Source organism: Saimiri boliviensis, chromosome 1 (genome assembly GCF_048565385.1).
Source record: "Saimiri boliviensis isolate mSaiBol1 chromosome 1, mSaiBol1.pri, whole genome shotgun sequence".
Classification (NCBI taxonomy): Eukaryota; Metazoa; Chordata; class Mammalia; order Primates; family Cebidae; genus Saimiri; species Saimiri boliviensis.
In genome coordinates this window covers 207,131,000-207,148,266 of record NC_133449.1, presented here as the reverse complement: position 1 = coordinate 207,148,266, position 17,267 = coordinate 207,131,000, and the positions used below count along the sequence as shown (strand labels likewise).

Sequence of the window (17,267 nt, the reverse complement as noted above, 5' to 3'; positions counted from 1 at the left end):
ACAGAGATTCTGTCATATTTTTCTTCTCTCATTTTAGGAAACAAAATATGAAGAGTGAAAGAGAGTCCTATTCTTATAGTATCACTGTAAGAAGTTAGGAGAATGAAATCAGTAACTTAGTTCTTTGTAACAAGGAATAATCAACAGATGGTTTCTTATGGGGGCTGTTTAATATTGAATATCCAGAATTTACTCAGGAGATAGATAGATAGATAGATAGATAGATAGATAGATAGATAGATAGATAGATAGATAGATGATAGATAAGAGAGAGACATAAGAACACAGAGTTTCAGGCTTATTGCCTATTCTTCCTATTTATTCACAAAAAGCTTTGTATTAAAATGCCATCTATGTTGTCATATTTTCTAAAGAGATTAAAGTAAGAATCTTGTCAAGAAAAAGGCTGTCTCAAATTTACCCTTTAATGACTTGAGTTAGCTGGCTTTACAGGCATCTTACCAAAAGGAAAAAAAAACAGTCCTAATACGAGTTCCCAGTCACTTCATTTTATCACTCAGAAGGCTACTTGGAATGTGCATGTGGTATGATTTATGTAGAGCACGGCTTGATTGTCTTCCTTTTATTTCTTTGCATCTAGTGATGTTATTGCATGAGCTTCTTATAACTATTGTGAATCCTCATGAGGCAATTGACCTTTCTTTTTTACACTAAATCTGTGAATATATCTTTTAGATTTCCACATGGAAGAGGCACTGGATTGGCCTGGAGTATACCTGTTGCCAGGTCAGGTTTCTGGGGTGGCTCTAGACCCTAAGAATAATCTGGTGATTTTCCACAGAGGTGACCGTGTCTGGGCTATAAAGTAAGTAATATTTTTTCTTCAATAAGCAAATGAAAACAAAAATTGTGTACATTTTTTTAATTAAATTAAGAATAATGGTGAGAGAACTATAAAAGTTTTTTAGAATTTGATTTTTACGAGCAAAATATATTTGTTCTTTTAATGTCTGACGGTGGTAAGTAGCAGAAAGGAAGTCTTGTGTGTTTTAATACAAAGTAGTTTCACCAAATAGCTTTTGGAAAGAAGTAACAGTCTGTGATTCTACCCACTTACCATTTTGCTCCCTCCTTTGACGTCAGGAAGTGAAGTGATTGTCACTTCCTAAAAAGAGTAACATTAAAGATAGTTAAGTCAGTACCTTACTGAAAATGTTCAAGACTTCAAGGAGAGTGCTCATGATAAATGATTAACTAAGAAAGGTTTCTGGTTGACTATAACAACACACTTTTGTTATTTTCATGTCCTGAGTGTAGAACTATGCTAAGGCCATTGTCCTGGACACTGTGGTTGGGGCAGTTTGGCCACTACATGTGAAGAAATGGCAACTCAGCCTTTATGTTTTAATACAGACTAATTTTATTACTCAAATTTGCTCTTTTCATCAGCATCAAAGATTTAAAAATAACTCTAGGACTGTCTATTACTCCTGCTTTATCCTCTGGATTTTCCTTTCCTACTTTCTTAGAGAAATTTTTAGTAAAAATGTCGAACAGTTATTGAGTGTTTCTTCTGAGTCACCATCATTCAGGTTTTACAGATGTAGAAACCAAGAGAAGTTAAGTCATTGTGCCCAAATTAGCAAGTGGCAAAGCCAGGCTTCAGTTGCTTCGCATCTAACTCCATAGTGGACTCACTTAGCCACTTTGCAATACTGCTTTTGATAGAATTGTAAGCATATTCATGATTGTAGTTTTAAAAGCTTGCCCCACAACTTAGCAGGTTATTTTAATTCTTTTAAGTAATGAATATCCATTTATTCACTTCTTATATTACAAATTTACACAGGGAGATAAATTTGAAAATCTTTTGTCAGTTAAACCTAGTATAACTATGGGGTCTCGTTGGAAAATTGAGGATCTACATGTATAGTTCAATTGTTTCTCTCGTTTCAGAGATGTTGATTAAACCTATGTTTAACCCGGTTCTGTCACATATGCATATATCTAGTTTTCTTTGTGCAGTTGAAGATGGAATTCAATCAGCATTTCAGAATAGATTGGTAGCTTTGTTACTGTTTAATTGCCCTTTCCAGTTGTCACACTTGAAAATGGAATCTGAAAAAGATCACTTCAGAGTTCAAAGTAAATAATCAAACTCAACATTCTCATTCATACATCTCTGTTACATAGTCTTAGTCATTATTGAACATCTAATGGTATTTTAACAAGTGCTTTTAAAAGCAAACTTACTATTCATGGTAGCATATTCTTCACTTTAATGAATATTGCTACATTTTCTGCATGGATTTCTAACCATATTTTACCAGAAGGGAAAATTACAGCATCATTTTCTCCCTTTAATACTGTTTCAGCTGGCTAAAGCTAAATTGGACAAAAGCCAATTTTCCATTTTAATGTGATATTCATTCCAAGTAAACAGCAGAGGCTGGAACAGTTTAATAGAAAAATTGACATATAAGGCCAGTTTAGGGTGGGAGATGAAATAAGACTATGAAACAGGAACCACCTACGAGCATTTTCTGTTGCATATCTGGCTGTGGTAGCATCTAGGTAACCAGCATCCTATGGAAATAGATTCAGGTTTCATTGCCAAAGCCTGAGAGTATTTACCCTGATAAATGACATCCACTAAGGCATGTGGTTAAACATGCAAGACGTCTTCAGAGCAAACTGCTGATTTTACTCAATCTCTGCTTCTCTCCATCTTTCTTTCAGATGTAAAAATATTTTTCTCTCTTTCCTTCTCCCTTCTTGGTATTTATTGCCTGTTGGCCACTAGCACATTTGCAAGCCATAGTTGTAAGGAAATTCTTTTCTAGCACTCAGCTCTCTGAGTAGAATCAGAAGTGGATTACTGTGTTAGTTATTTTTTAGGAAAATAAATTTGGATTTGTTCAAAGAACAAATTAGATTCAAGATCTATTCTTTACATAGTAATGCATGGCCATCATTCCTAAGTCACATTCTATAAATTGGATGAAGTATATAGGTTTTTTTTTTCTGTCCTTCATTAAAAATCCAAGGCTTGCACAAAGAAAAAGTCCCTTCCTATGGAATTTATATACAGGTGAGGGACAATACAAGTTAAAAATTAGGTGGAAACTCTATTCTTCTTGTTACCACTGTTGCATAGTGGTAAATCCTATGTTAATTTTCCTTGAAATCTTTTCCATTCTGATATTTCTGAGGTTCACAAAAGTATACGTTCTGTAAGACCAGGACGTGTTCTAAATCAAATTAAAGCACTCCATATCCCATAGTTCATAAGCTGTGATCTTTCTTTAAATATCAAACAGTACTTAGAGTTAATAATAATTCCTGATTTATGCTTAGTACTCAAAGCTCCTTCGATATCATTGTATCAGCTTTCTTTATAAACACTACTATTCTGCATTCCCACCTGGTAACCACCTGGTAACTTTAGCCCTTATTCTTTGACTTAACCACGCTAAATAAACATGGCAACCAAAATAATAATGATGATAATCCTCTGTCCTCTTGAAAGGTGATAGTCACTCCCTTTCTCAATTTGATTTCCATTTTTCTCCTTTACTTCAGTATTGCTACTTTAACAAGCTTCTCTTCTAGCTGAAATAAGAAATGCCTATTGCCAGCAGGGTGTAATGAAACTTTAGTGTCTCTTGTCTGCCCTGATGTTAGGGCAGCGTGGCAGATAGAGCTCTTTAAAGTTTAAATGCCTCCCAGCAGGAACTAGGTAGCTTTTGCCTCAGTAACAGCTATTCTTAGGTTTTTGTCTTAAAATCACCACCACACTCAAGTGCTTCTTGGCCTTTCTTTCAGGTATCTGAGCTATGGTTGGGGTGTACCATGCAGAACTCAAATCATATACCCACTTAACTAAGCTATGGGTCTTGCCCCTAACTTTTAGATATTAGAAGTTGTATTTCTTATTTTGTTTATCATTTCTTCACATTGAGTTGGAAGTGCTCTTGGAAGTGGTGTCACTTCAGATTCTTTCTGTTACAAATGAGAGAGAAAACTCAGTACAAACTAACTTAGGAACAGAGGAAATTAGTTTGTATAAGTGGAAATTTCAAGGGATGTAGTAGCCCAATGACATCATTAGAATCTATTTCACAGCTCATTTTTCTGTAGGGTGGCTCCATTCACAGTCCCTGAGTCATTTCTGTCGCTCCTTTCCATTTGCAGATTCAGTTCACATTGTCATCCTAATGTCACAGAAGAGATAGTCTATATGCCTAATAAGTCAACATAAACTCACTAAAACTAGTCTTTGTAGCATTCCTTGGTCTGACCTAGATCATGTCTCATCGTCCATTAAGCCAAGTATTTTGGGCAGAGAAATAAAATTGAGTCGTTGGTTTAGCCTGAGTCTTTTGTTCTACCCACAGAATGTGGGAGTCCATGTCATTTATTTGCATATTTCAACATCATCTGAAGCAGTGGACTGAGAGTGGAGCTCAAATGGTGGCTCAGCTAGAAAAGTTGAGGTTTCATTAGCACAAATGGAACAATAAACACTGTACACCCAAAACAGCAAGTGTCCATCAGGGAGCTTATCTCCAGCCTCCCAACTAAGGTACATGTCTCTGCTACAACACCTTCAATCGTCATGCAGTGCTTTAATTTTTTTCAATGCCAAGAAATTCCCTAGATATGAGACATGCTTTCCAATTATGGGTCTTATCTAGCTGTTATAAAGTTCTTCATTATTTTACCTATAACTTCACCTTATAGTAATGCAGGATGAATTTATTCCCATTTACCCATGTCATTTATTTGCATATTTGAAGAAAGAACTGAATATTCTCCAAACTCTCAACCAGTCTTCATGCTGACATGATTTATTTCAACTGAAGGAATTTTGTTTTCTCTCCCTTTAAAGTGTTTCACCTAGAAGTCACAACACCTCACGTATTATTTGATTAGTGTTGTAATTAATTCTTTTGATGTGTATTCTACATTTTTGTTGGCATAAGAGAATTGTATTCACTTATTTTTAGCAGTTATATCACTGTGTTGCTTTATGTGGAATTTGTAATCTACAAAAATCTTCAAATATATGTCAAAAATTGTGCTGATGTTTTTACTGGAAGTTTATGCTTATGCACTGTTTTAAAAATATTGAATTCAGGGATTTATTCCAATTAGGTTTCACTTTATTAGATTTAACATTGTTTCAATTTACAGGTATTATCTTAACTTGAATTAGCCAAAGAATTTGTATTAGATCTCCCAGCTTTGTATTGTATTTGATAAGCATGCCTTTTATATCTTCATAGATGCTGTTTTGAACAGTTGAATGGTTGGTTTTGCAAGTTTTGTTTGTAGAGAACTCATAGCCCTTTAGGAATCTTCTTCCCTCCTCCTGCCAGATAGCTCACAAACCATCTCTTTATCAACACTTTGTGGAATTCTGCCAAGATCTATTGTTTTAGAAATCCATCTGCTTCCTAACTTGTAGAAAAGTCAGTTCAAGATTTGCTTCACTAGTTTTCTGGAGCCTCAGTTAAGATATCTGCCTGGGTTCTGCTTCAACATCTGCAATGTCTTTCATAACTTAGGGTTTAACTGGCCCTGGAGTACAGAACTCAAAAGTGTCTGTTACTTTAGTACCTTCATGTCTGAGGGAAAACCCTCAGGAGTTCTGCAACAGAGACTGTTTCGGGGTTCAACCTTTCTCTCTCATATCGCCATCTCACACTTTACTGGAGCCCTTCTCTTCCAGTTTTATGCTAGTTTCTCTAATTCTTCTTGGTTATGTGACTATTATTTCATCTCTTCTACTATACACAATGACTTGGAGATTTACCAATGCAGTCAAGTCAATCCGAGTACGAGAAAATCACATTTTTTGAAGATAGGAGGCCTGGATTTGAATCTCAGTTACCATTTCCTATTTTTGAGACTAACATCAAGACATTTGAACTCCCTGAGTCTCAGTCCCTTGCCTAAAAAGTGAGGGCATTAATAGCTACCTTATATTGTTAAGTAACCAATGTACTTTTTTAAGTCACTTGTCCCCAACTGCCTTATTGACTGAATAGAATCCAGAGCCTGGGTATATGATACCTAGTTCTTTTTTTTTTTCCCATATCTATTCGTGGTATCTATAGTTCAAGGCCTAAAATAACACTAAACAGCAATACTGAATTTTTTTTGTCTGCCCACCTCTTTTTCTGCCTCACAGGGGCTTTTTACAATGTGTATATTTTCAGAAGTAAGTGTTTTTAACATATAAGTTATATTCCATTGAGAGCCTCTGGCCTTTGTAGGATATGTCTGCTTTTCTAATATTGAGGTTACATTTTCATGTATATTTTTGCATGAAAAACTACAGTTCTCTCTCTAGCTTCTTAATTTATATAATTGCAACATTATATTTCATATCTTCCTTCAGTTGCTATTGTTTATTTTGCATTCCCTTAATTTTGATTGATGGCATAGAAGTTTATTTTCTTCTTACTCTAGCTCTTTTTGTGTGTGAATATAGCAAAACATTTCTTCCCAGCCTTAGCTAAACTGTTTGATTAGCTGCTAATGTGCAAAATCATTAATGGAGAATTCAAACTGCTAAAATAAGGAACTGATGAATTCCAGCCCATAGGCCACAGTTCACTCTTTTCAACTGAGTGCTTTTCCAGAGAAGCAAAGGAAAATCAAAAGTGCTCCAGGCACTGTGTGAAATGTGCAGGGTATTATTATATCCTGTAAAAATTAAATGTGGTTGAAATAAAGACCTATCAGCAGCAAATAATGTGGGGTAGCTGCTTTGGAACACTGAATAAGCAGTTTACTATAGCAACGCTGCATCCAGCTCTGTAATCTGACAGCCATTTGTGGACTGTTCAAGGGTTACTTTTCTTTGAATTACAAGAGTTTATAAACTACTTACTTAGCAAGTTTAACATGTGTGTTTGAAGGGGGAACTGTGATTTTCTCATTTGAGAAAAGATGTCAGTTTCATTTATTATTTGCCCGTGTAACCGTCAGGGACCAGCTGTTAATTCCATAAAGTTCCAGCCATCCCAAGTGAAAGGATTAGGGCTGGTCAACCAATCATCTGAGTAAATCAATGTCCCTGGATGCTGCCAGTTTAAACACATAGACATCTGTTGAAAGACATTACAATAGTCTTAAATAAAGTGGTCAGGCCTATTATGTAATGATTACTTTTTTAAAAGCTATATTCTTCCTAAGGATTCTGCATTTTTTATTTGTTATTTACATTACTGAAGTAAATTACTGCATTTCAATGAGGTATATATAAGTAGAGTGTTTTATCTTTGGATTTTGTTTTGTTATGTTTTGTTTGCTTTGTGTTATTTTTTACTTTGTTCTTGAGGGATAGTAGTTAAATGAACAGATTCTCTAATCAGTAAGTTCTAGAATTTACATTATTACTGATATCCTTCACTGGTGGTACAGTAATTATATGAATAATAATCATAAAGCATGAAAAAATAGCTAGTCTTAAGCAAACATAAAATGCCCTTTGTACACCTAGATGACGTAAGTCTAATTTGTGATAGCAAATGAAACCTAAAAAGATTCAGATAATTAGTTGTTACATTGTACTAAGATGCTGGGAAAGATCTCTTGATAAGTTGAAAGATGATTTTTTTAATGGATTTCAATTATAAATATCTGAACTTTAGGAGGCTGAGTTGGGACAATTCCTTGAGCCCAGAAGTTCAAGATCAGCCTGGTCAATATAGGAAATCCCATCTCTACAAACAATAAAAATGAATTAGTTGGCCATGGTAGTGTGCACCTGTGGTCCCAGCTGCTCAGGAGGCTGAGATGGGAGAATCACATGAGTCTCGGAGGTCGAGGCTCCAATGAGCTATGATCACGCTATGCCCTCCTACCTAGGCGAGAGAGTAAGACTCTGTCTCAAAAAAAAATTTGCTCTGATTTACTTACTCTGTCTTATTTTGTTTTGTTCCTTATTTTTCTTCCCATTCCTTCATTTGCTATTTTTCTTCCCATTTCTTCATTTGCTGTGTCAGAATTTTCTATTACAAAACCAAAAAATGGATAATGAAATAAAAGTAAATGATCCTCAAATTAGTTAATTTTACTATTTGTTGCCACCACTGGAAACTTGAAATTTCTAGATTATGAGTATAAATGCCCATACACAAATAGTGTTTGTGGCAGCAAAATATCAATTACTTGATACATTTCTTTTTCTACATTTGTGGGCAGTGCAGAACAATGCCATTGATAAAGGATGTTTTTCACTTACCTACTCATCAGCTGCAACATTTTCATTTGACCTGGCTGGCACAAGGACTGTGGGCCTGTTATTTATATGTCTTCCTTAATACAGCTTGTTTCCTTGGAAGCCAAGCCCAGCATTCCAGGTCTGTGACTCTGATCTTACATAGCTGCCAGTGAGTAATTTAACCTATAGTTTACACTTTGAAATATTTGAGTGTCTAGAGAAATAATCTGGAGCTAAGAGAAATGCTTTAAATTACACAAGTTCAGTGTATGAAACCTCGTTTTTGCATTCCCCTCATCAATAAAGTATAGGAGTGCTATTTCCTAAAATAGTATGACCAGAGATTTAGGAATGATGGTGAATATTTGCATGAATGAAAAGATAGATCAAAGGGGCAGTTATTTTACAGAAATACTGCAACCCATTCTTGGAGAAACCATGGGCAAGTAAATATATCAAGTTTCCCTAATGGTTTGTCATTCTGCAGAAAGCGGAAGATGTGGAATTATATGTGCTGAGGTCTAATGCAAGGATATACAATAGGCAGTTGAATTGCCACTATTATTAGCTGTCAGTGGTGAGTCAGAACTCACAATCTACATATAAAGTAGATAGCACTTGGTAAGAATTATAAATTGGCAAGAATTATGAAGACTCAGTAACTTTCCGTATTCTATAGGTCGGGTTGGGATAGAAAAGTAATATATTAGTATATTCCAAGGAAATAAACTAAGAATAGGGCTGGGTACAGTGACTCACAACTGTAATCCCAGCACTTTGGGAGGCCAAGGTGGGTGGATGGCCTAAGGTCAGGAGTTCAAGATCAGCTTGACCAACTTGGTGAAACCCTGTCTCTACTAAAAATGCAAAATTAGCCAGGCGTGATGGCACATGCCTGTTATCCCAACTACTCAGGAGGCTGAGGCAGGATAATTGTTTGAACCTGGGAGGCAGAGGTTGTGGTGAGCCAAGATTATGCCATTACACTCTAGCCTAGGCAACAAGAGCAAAACTTCATCTCAAAAAAAAAAAGAAAGGAAAATATTATATATATTTTTATTAAATGTAGTGATGTTATATATAGTTTTGCAAAATGGAGAAATGGGGTAAAGGACACACAGAACTTTTTTGTTTCTTACAACTGTATATGCATCTGCAGTTATCTCAATTAAAATTTCCATTTAAAAAAGAGGGGAAACGGTTTTAACTCCTAATAGCAGAAGCATAATTTTCACATTATGTAGATTGCCAATGTGGCTTTACAAAACACTGAAACATTTCTGAATAATGAGGAATGTGAGACTTAAACCTTGTGTTAGTTCTTTCTCATGTTGCTAATAAAGACATACCTGATACTGGTTAATTTATAAAGGAAAGAGGTTTAACAGACTCACAGTTCAGCATGGCTGGGGAGGCCTCAGGAAACTTAGTCAAGCTGAAGGGGAAGCAAATGTGTCCCTTTTCATGTGATGGCAAGAAGAAGTGCTGAGCAAAATGGGGAAAAGCTCCTTATAAAACCATCAGATCTCATGAGAACTCACTATCAGAGAACAGCAGTATGGGGAAACCGCCCCATGATTAAATTACTTTCCACCAGGTCCCTCCCAAATGGGAGAATTTGACCAAAATGAAGGGGATACAAGCCCCATGCAAATCTGAAATCCAGTGGGGCAGTCAAATCTTAGAGCTCCAAAATGATCTCCTTTGACTCCATGTCTGACATCCAGGTCACACTGATGCAAAAAGTGGGCTCCCACAGCCTTGGGCAGCTCCATCCCTGTGGCTTAGCAGTATTCAGCCCCCGCCTGGCTGCTTTCACAGTCGGCATTGAGTGTCTGTGTCTTTTCCAGGCACATGGTGTAAGCTGTCGGTCAATCTAAAATTCCAAGTTCTGGAGGATGGTGGCCCTCTTCTCACAGCTCCACTAGGCAGTGCACCAGTGGAAACTGTGTGGAGGCTCCAACCCCACATTTCACTTTCACACTGCTCTAGGAGAGGTTATCAATGATGCTTCTTCCCCTGCAGAAAACTTCTTCCTGGACTTCCAGGCATTTACATACATCTTCTGAAATCTAGGCAGAGGTTCCCAAACCTTAATTCTTGACTTCTGTGCACCTGCAGCCTCAACACCAAATGGAAGCATGGGGCTTGCACCCTCTCAAGCCATGGCCCAAGCTACAGCTCTCCTTCATTAGCTACAGATAGGACATAAGGCACCAAGTCCTGAGGTTACACAAAGCATCAAGACCCTAGGCCCAGCCCACAAAACCATTTTATCCTCCTAGGCCACTGGGCCTGTGATGGAAGGGGCTGCTGTGAAGACCTCAGACATTTTCCCTATTGCCTTGACAAGTAGCGTTTGGCTGCTGATTACTTATGCAAATTTCTGCAGCTGGCTTGAATTTCTCCTCAGAAAATGGGTTTTTCTTTTCTATCACATCATCAGGCTGCAAATTTTCCAAACTTTTATACTCTGCTTTTCTTTTAAACATAAGTTCCAATTCACATCTTTGTGAATGAATAAAACTGAGTGCTCTTAAGAGCACTCAAGTCACCCCAGTCACCCCTTGAACTCTTTGCTGCTTAGACATTTCTTCCACCAGATACCCTAAATCACCTTTCTTGAGTTCAGAGTTCCACGGATCTCTAGGGCAGGGGCAAAATGCCACCAGTCTCTTTGCCAAAGCATAGCAAAATTCACCCTTATTTCCAGTTCCCAGCAACCTAATCATCTCCATCTGAGACCATCCCAGCCTAAGTTTCATTATTCCTAACACTATCAGCACTTTGGTCAAAGCCATTCAACAAGCCTCTAGAAAGTTACAAGCTTTCCCATATCTTCCTGTCTTCTGAGTCTTCCAAATTGTTCTAACTTCAGCCTATTACCCAATTCCAAAGTCACATCCACATTTTTGTATATCTTTATGGCAGCACCCCACTTCTGGTACTGATTTACTGTATTAGTTCCTTCTTACACTGCTAATAAAGATACCCAAGACTGAGTAATTTATAAAGGAAAGAAGTTTAATTGACCCACAGTTCAGCATGGCTTAGAGAGGCCTCAGGAAACTTACATTCAGGCAGAAGCAGAAGCAAACAAATCATTCTTCATATGATGGCAAGAAAGAGAAGTGCCAAGCAAAAAGTTGAAAAGCCCCTTATAAAACCATCAGATCTCATGAGAACTCACTGACTATCATGAGAACAGCACCCTGGGAGTAATCACCCCATGATTCAATTACTTTTCACCAAGTCCCTCCCATGACATGTGGGGATTATGGAAATTGTACTTCAAGGTAAGACTTGGGAGTGGACACAACCAAACCATATCAAACCTTAAAAAAAGATAATGAATGAAAAAATTTTAATCTGTTACACATGAATGTGAAGTTTACAACATACTGAGTCTCAGATGTGCTGAACTTTTTAGTCAATATTATAGTCAAGTTGGAAAAATAAAAGATTACTAATGGTTGAATCCAGGACCTTTGTTTTCCAGAGGAATAAAGATTTTAGTAAATAAATTCATGTTGAAAATAGAGTTTCAGATAGAGGATAAATTATTTGGTGTTTCATAGTCACAAGAACGACTACATAGAAATCATGCCATTCTCCCATGATTTAATAATACTATGAATATTCTTACACTGGTTCCTATCTAATAAAATTTCACATTTCAGTTTGATAATGACCTTGTAAATATCTTATGAAATCTGTTTTGTTAATGATGCTACTTCCATTTCGTAAATTTATTTTTTTTGTAGATACCACTGTGTGGTTTTAACTGCACATAATAGCATGTATAAAGAGTATTACTTACTTTTTAGATTGACAAAGCGGAATCAATATTTTGTGTTCAATTGAATGCATCATTAATAAGAACTACTTCAGGAACTTACTGTTATCTTTCAGGAAAACTATACCCAAAAGACTGTAACAGTCAAGTAACTCAAATAATTGTGTGATGCATTTTTTAAATGATCAGAGAAAATAATTTAAGAATTTTTTGTTCTCCTATTTATGTAGAGTACTGAGACTCTATATAAGTTCCATAAAAATCCCAGCCAACATATCAAGGGATGCCCGACAGATCCAAGCAGTCTGTTACCTTCCCAAATTGCAAATATATAATATATTAGCAAATATTTAATGTTATTCAGATTCTTCTTTTGGTTAAATAGTTGAACTACAAAATATTAATACTTTTTTCAAAACCTTGCCTGACACTATAAAGGAAATTCTATTTTTCAGAAATATTCATAAGTCATCTATTGACTTCATATGTATATTTATAAATATACACACATACACACACTCTCTCTGCAACTATGTACTGATCCAATCATTTTTTCAGAAGATAACCTTTATTATATTTATTAAATATACATTTACTTCTCTGTTACAGAAGCTTAGAAGAGTTTATCTTTGTCATTCATCCCTATTGACCTATGATTTCCCAAACAGAACATGAAATAAGTACTGTGTCTGTCATAATCTTGAATTTAAGGAATTATATTATAAACAATTTAAATAGAAATATAATTTTGAAGTATATATATGAATATATGTCCATAATATTTTATAATAACCTAAAGGGTACTTGGTTTAAAGCAGAAATTGTCATATTTGAATTTTTAAATTATTGCATAGTTATTCATTTTGTAGTTGTAGAATAGCTGTTATTTGGTAAGTTATATGCCTCTAAGCATATTTTTGTCTTGAGGATAGATTTGGTTTTATAACGTTTGAATATTTTGAACATTCTCTTTGATATCTCTATAATATGTGTTCACATGTTGTACCTATGGCAAGTATAATAACAAACATTTTGATCACTACTCTTCCAGCTATTATCATTACTGAGAAAGTTAAATTAGGTCATATCTAACTTTGTAATTTGAAAGAAAATATCTATTGAATGACTGCATACTATTTGGAAGAGCCTTTGAAATTTTACAGGTACATTAAGAGTTCTTGATCAATGTTTCTCAAACTCCAGTGTGCATAGGAACCACCCATTTCACCCACTGTGAAAATGCAGATTCCGGTTCAGTAGGTCTGAAACTGCATTTCCCAGCAATGCCAGTGCTTCTGTTCCACTGACCACCCTGAGTAGCATGGTTCTACATGTTATTGGTGTATATTATAATCCAAATGAATGAAATGTCAAGGACAAAGAGTGAAGTCAAATACATCTGAGCGCTCTTAATTTTGTATTTAGAACCTCAAGTGAGTGGTCTGCATTTCTCAGATTCGTTGGAATTTATGATTGCCTCATCTCCTATTTAATGCATTTTGTTTAGCTCCTTTGACAGCAAGTTTGTTTACCAGCAAAGAGGACTCGGACCAATTGAAGAAGACACTATACTTGTCATAGATCCAAATAATGCTGCAGTACTCCAGTCCAGTGGAAAAAATCTGTGAGTTAAACAACTTGTGTTGTTAAGACTTGTACTACATATATTGAGTATAAAGTGTATCACAGAGTCTTGAAATTTGAGTGCATTGTGTAGCTGCACTTAAGAAATCAGAAAACTAATTGAGCCATCCCATCTTTCATTTTCTAAATAGGTGTTTCTAAATCTTGACTGAATATTAGAATCATCTGGGAAACTTCAAAAAATTAGATTGATTTATCTGTTGGCCATTTGTGTGTTTTCTTTTAAGAACTGTCTATTCAGGTCCTTGTCTATTTCATAATTGCTAAATGAGCATATTTGAAATGTTCTCATTTCAAAAATTTTAAGTATTTGAGGCAATGAATATGTTCATTAGCTTGATTTAATCATGCCACATTTTTTGTGTGTGTGTATATATATCATAACATCACATCATTCCCCATAAATGTATACAATTAAAATTTATCAATTTGTTATTTAAAAAATTAGATTCAAGGCTGGGCGCAGTGGCTCAAGCCTATAATCCCAGCACTTTGGGAGGCCGAGGCGGGTGGATCACCAGGTCAAGACATCTGCCAGATCGAGACCATCCTGGTCAACATGGTGAAACCCCGTCTCTACTAAAAATACAAAAAATTAGCTGGGCGTGGTGGCGCGTGCCTGTAATCCCAGCTACTTAGGAGGCTGAGGCAGGAGAATTGCCTGAACCCAGGAGGCGGAGGTTGCAGTCAGCCGAGATCGCGCCATTGTACTCCAACCTGGGTAACAAGAGCGAAACACCGTTTCAAAAAAAAAAAAATTAGATTCAGATTTTGTATATGTTGGGGCTAATACTCTTAAGTTCCCAGGCGATTTTAATATGTGGTATTAAAGCTTGTTGCATATTATATATGTAATATATATCTTACCTAGTTGATTAAGTGAGTTGCTGCTCAGCCAGATCGAATGATCCAAACAATTATTCAGCAGAAAAAGGCTTCAGGGCAATCAAAATCATCAAGAATCATCATTAAGAAAAAGAGCTTCTCTTTTCCATCTCAAAATGAATACTAAACAAATGTCATTTTTAGCATTCCTTATCATGAATGTGTAATTTGGCTTTGAAAGCTGCTGATTATTTAGTCTTATTTTGAGTTGGCATTTGGCAGCCAAAAAAAAAAAAAAAATTGGCTGATATTTGTGGTCATTCAAAGAAGTGAGAGAGGCACCTGCTTACAGATCTCCTGAACCCATTGTAACCTGACAGCTTCAGGAACTATCCCCTTCCCCATCTGCTTAAGCACAGGGAAAGCCAGCTTCCTCACAAGGTGAGTAGCCACTCAGCTGCTTGTGGAGATGGTAGCAATGATGCTTAACATTTTTTAACAGCATTTTCAAGCTGGTGTGTCAGGGGTGAAATGTTTGAATCTGTGTCATTGGTGCTCTATTCATTAACCAGAAGCACCCTCATTCCAGAAAGGAATTAAGTGGAAGGCAGAACAACTACTGCTAAATCAACTTGGCCATCGGTGGAGCATCTGTTTGAAAGCAAATCACAATCCTCAAATTCAATTGTCAGAACAGGGATCTAGTTCAGCTAATTAGTCAAAATCAGAGTGTTAACAGTAGGACTCATGAAAAAAATCTGTGTTGTCAGCACTATACTAAGATTAGAAGCTAACAGAGCTATTGGATTGTCAGCTGTCATTGGACCAAACCACCTCAATGTATTGTCCATGTGTCTATTAGCCCAGTCCAAGTTCCTTACCCAGATCATTAAGATTGATTTGCCAGATTAACCTTCTCTAATATTTATCCAGCTCACTGTTTCACTTTGCTTAGATATTCACAGCCCATGTTGGCTGAAAGTTATGTGCTTTGGGTTTTACTGCCTTTAATAGGCACCATTTAAAGCCTTTGAGTTATATATTTAATAGTTTATGTTAACACATTACATTTCCTTGCAACATGTTTTAACCTCAAACTATAAAAATCCATTTATATTTCCTGATAGTTTTATACATATTTGTAAGATGTTATTATGTATGATCTTAGAACTTGTTTTTAAATCGATATTGTTTTCTCTAATATACCATACTTTATAATAAACATTTGTAATTTATATGTAGGCTTAATTTATAAATTTTAATACTATTAAATACTACTTAAGATTTGTCACAGAGGTCTATTGTAACAGTATTTTTATTAACAATTCATGTTAGTCTTTTCTATAATAATACAAGTATACATTTATCAACTTATAACTTTGTACCGCCTTTATAGATGAATTAGAAAAATTTGTCTCACATATGCTTGAGAGTAAATATCTAATTAACACAAATATTTTTATTTCGCAGGTTTTATTTGCCACATGGCTTGAGTATAGATAAAGATGGGAATTACTGGGTCACAGATGTGGCTCTCCATCAGGTAGTCTTCCTTTTGGTGATATTCAAATTAGAGGCTAACAGAGTTATGCTTTTAAAGTGCTCTGGAGTTGTACGAGTTTTGTGTGTGTGTGTGACTCGATAAGTTTATAGCAAGAAAATAGAGCAGCCATGTCTTAGTTCAGCCTGTTATAACAAAGTACCATAGACTGGGTAGCTTATAAACAACAGAAATTTGTTTCTGACAGTTTTGGAGTCTGGAAGTTCAAGAACAGAGTGCCAGCACAGTTCTAGTGAGAGCCCTCTTCTGGGTTATAGGCTGCTAATTTCTCATAGTATCCTTGCATGGCCAGAGAGACAGAATGACAGGAATCTCTGGTGTCTCGTCGTATGGTACTAATCCCATTCATGAGAACTCTACCCTTTTGTACTGATTACCACCCAAAGGCCCCACTTCGTATTACCATCGTATTGGGGGTTAGGATTTCAACATGTGAATTTGGATTTGAGACACAAACATTCAGTCCATAACAATCCACATCTGAAATATTTCTTTTAGAACTCAATGCTAGGTAAAAGTAGTATGTAAATGATGAAGTCACACTTGTCCCTTGAGCCAGATGTGAAGCTTCACTCAAGTAACTACATGGGCCCTCCCAACCATTTCCTTAACTTTCTATATTTGCATTTATTCCCTCTGTTCCTAACTCTGTTGGTGTTTTTGGTGTTGTTTGAGACAGGGTCTTACTCTGTCTCCCAGGCTGGAGTGCAGTGGCACGATCTTGGCTAACTACAGTCTCCATTTCCCAGAGGATCACCTCAGCCTGCCAAGTAGCTGGGACCACAGTCACATATCAGCATACTTGGTTAATTTTTAAATTTTTTTTGTAGAGATGGGATTTCACCATTTTGCCCAGGCTGGTCTTCAACTCCTGGACTCACGCAATCCACTCACCTCAGCCTTACAAAGCGCTGTGATTACAGGTGTGGCCATTGTGCCTGGCCCTGAGTCTTATTTCTATTTTTTCACTTATGTTTTTATGACTTTTTTCTTATCCTATCTTAATCTTCTATAAATTGAGGCTATGTCTCTAGTAAATGTATATGTATGTGTATATATATATATATATATATATAGTCAAATCTATGTTCTTTTTAAAAGAAGTTATATCAAGTATCATATACTTTTTATGAATAGGTGGAAAATAACTTGGAGAATCAGGGGAAAACATCATCTCAGTAAACATTTATTGCTCATGTGTTATCTGGAGAGCTTTGTAGTATTAGCTATGGAAAGACAAAAAG

General features: G+C 36.0%; 1 protein-coding gene across 10 annotated transcripts in view; it reads left to right on the top strand.

Moving 5' to 3' along the window:
• The window catches only part of PAM (peptidylglycine alpha-amidating monooxygenase), a 282,041-nt gene that overhangs the window by 243,138 nt on the left and 21,636 nt on the right, over positions 1 to 17,267 (top strand). For all 10 annotated transcript variants that reach the window (XM_074383152.1, XM_074383150.1, XM_074383147.1 and 7 more), the window contains 3 exons: positions 697 to 826; positions 13,501 to 13,617; positions 15,933 to 16,005. In XM_074383152.1, coding sequence (XP_074239253.1) covers positions 697 to 826; positions 13,501 to 13,617; positions 15,933 to 16,005 — 320 coding nt within the window. The remainder of the gene's footprint in view (positions 1 to 696; positions 827 to 13,500; positions 13,618 to 15,932; positions 16,006 to 17,267) is intronic.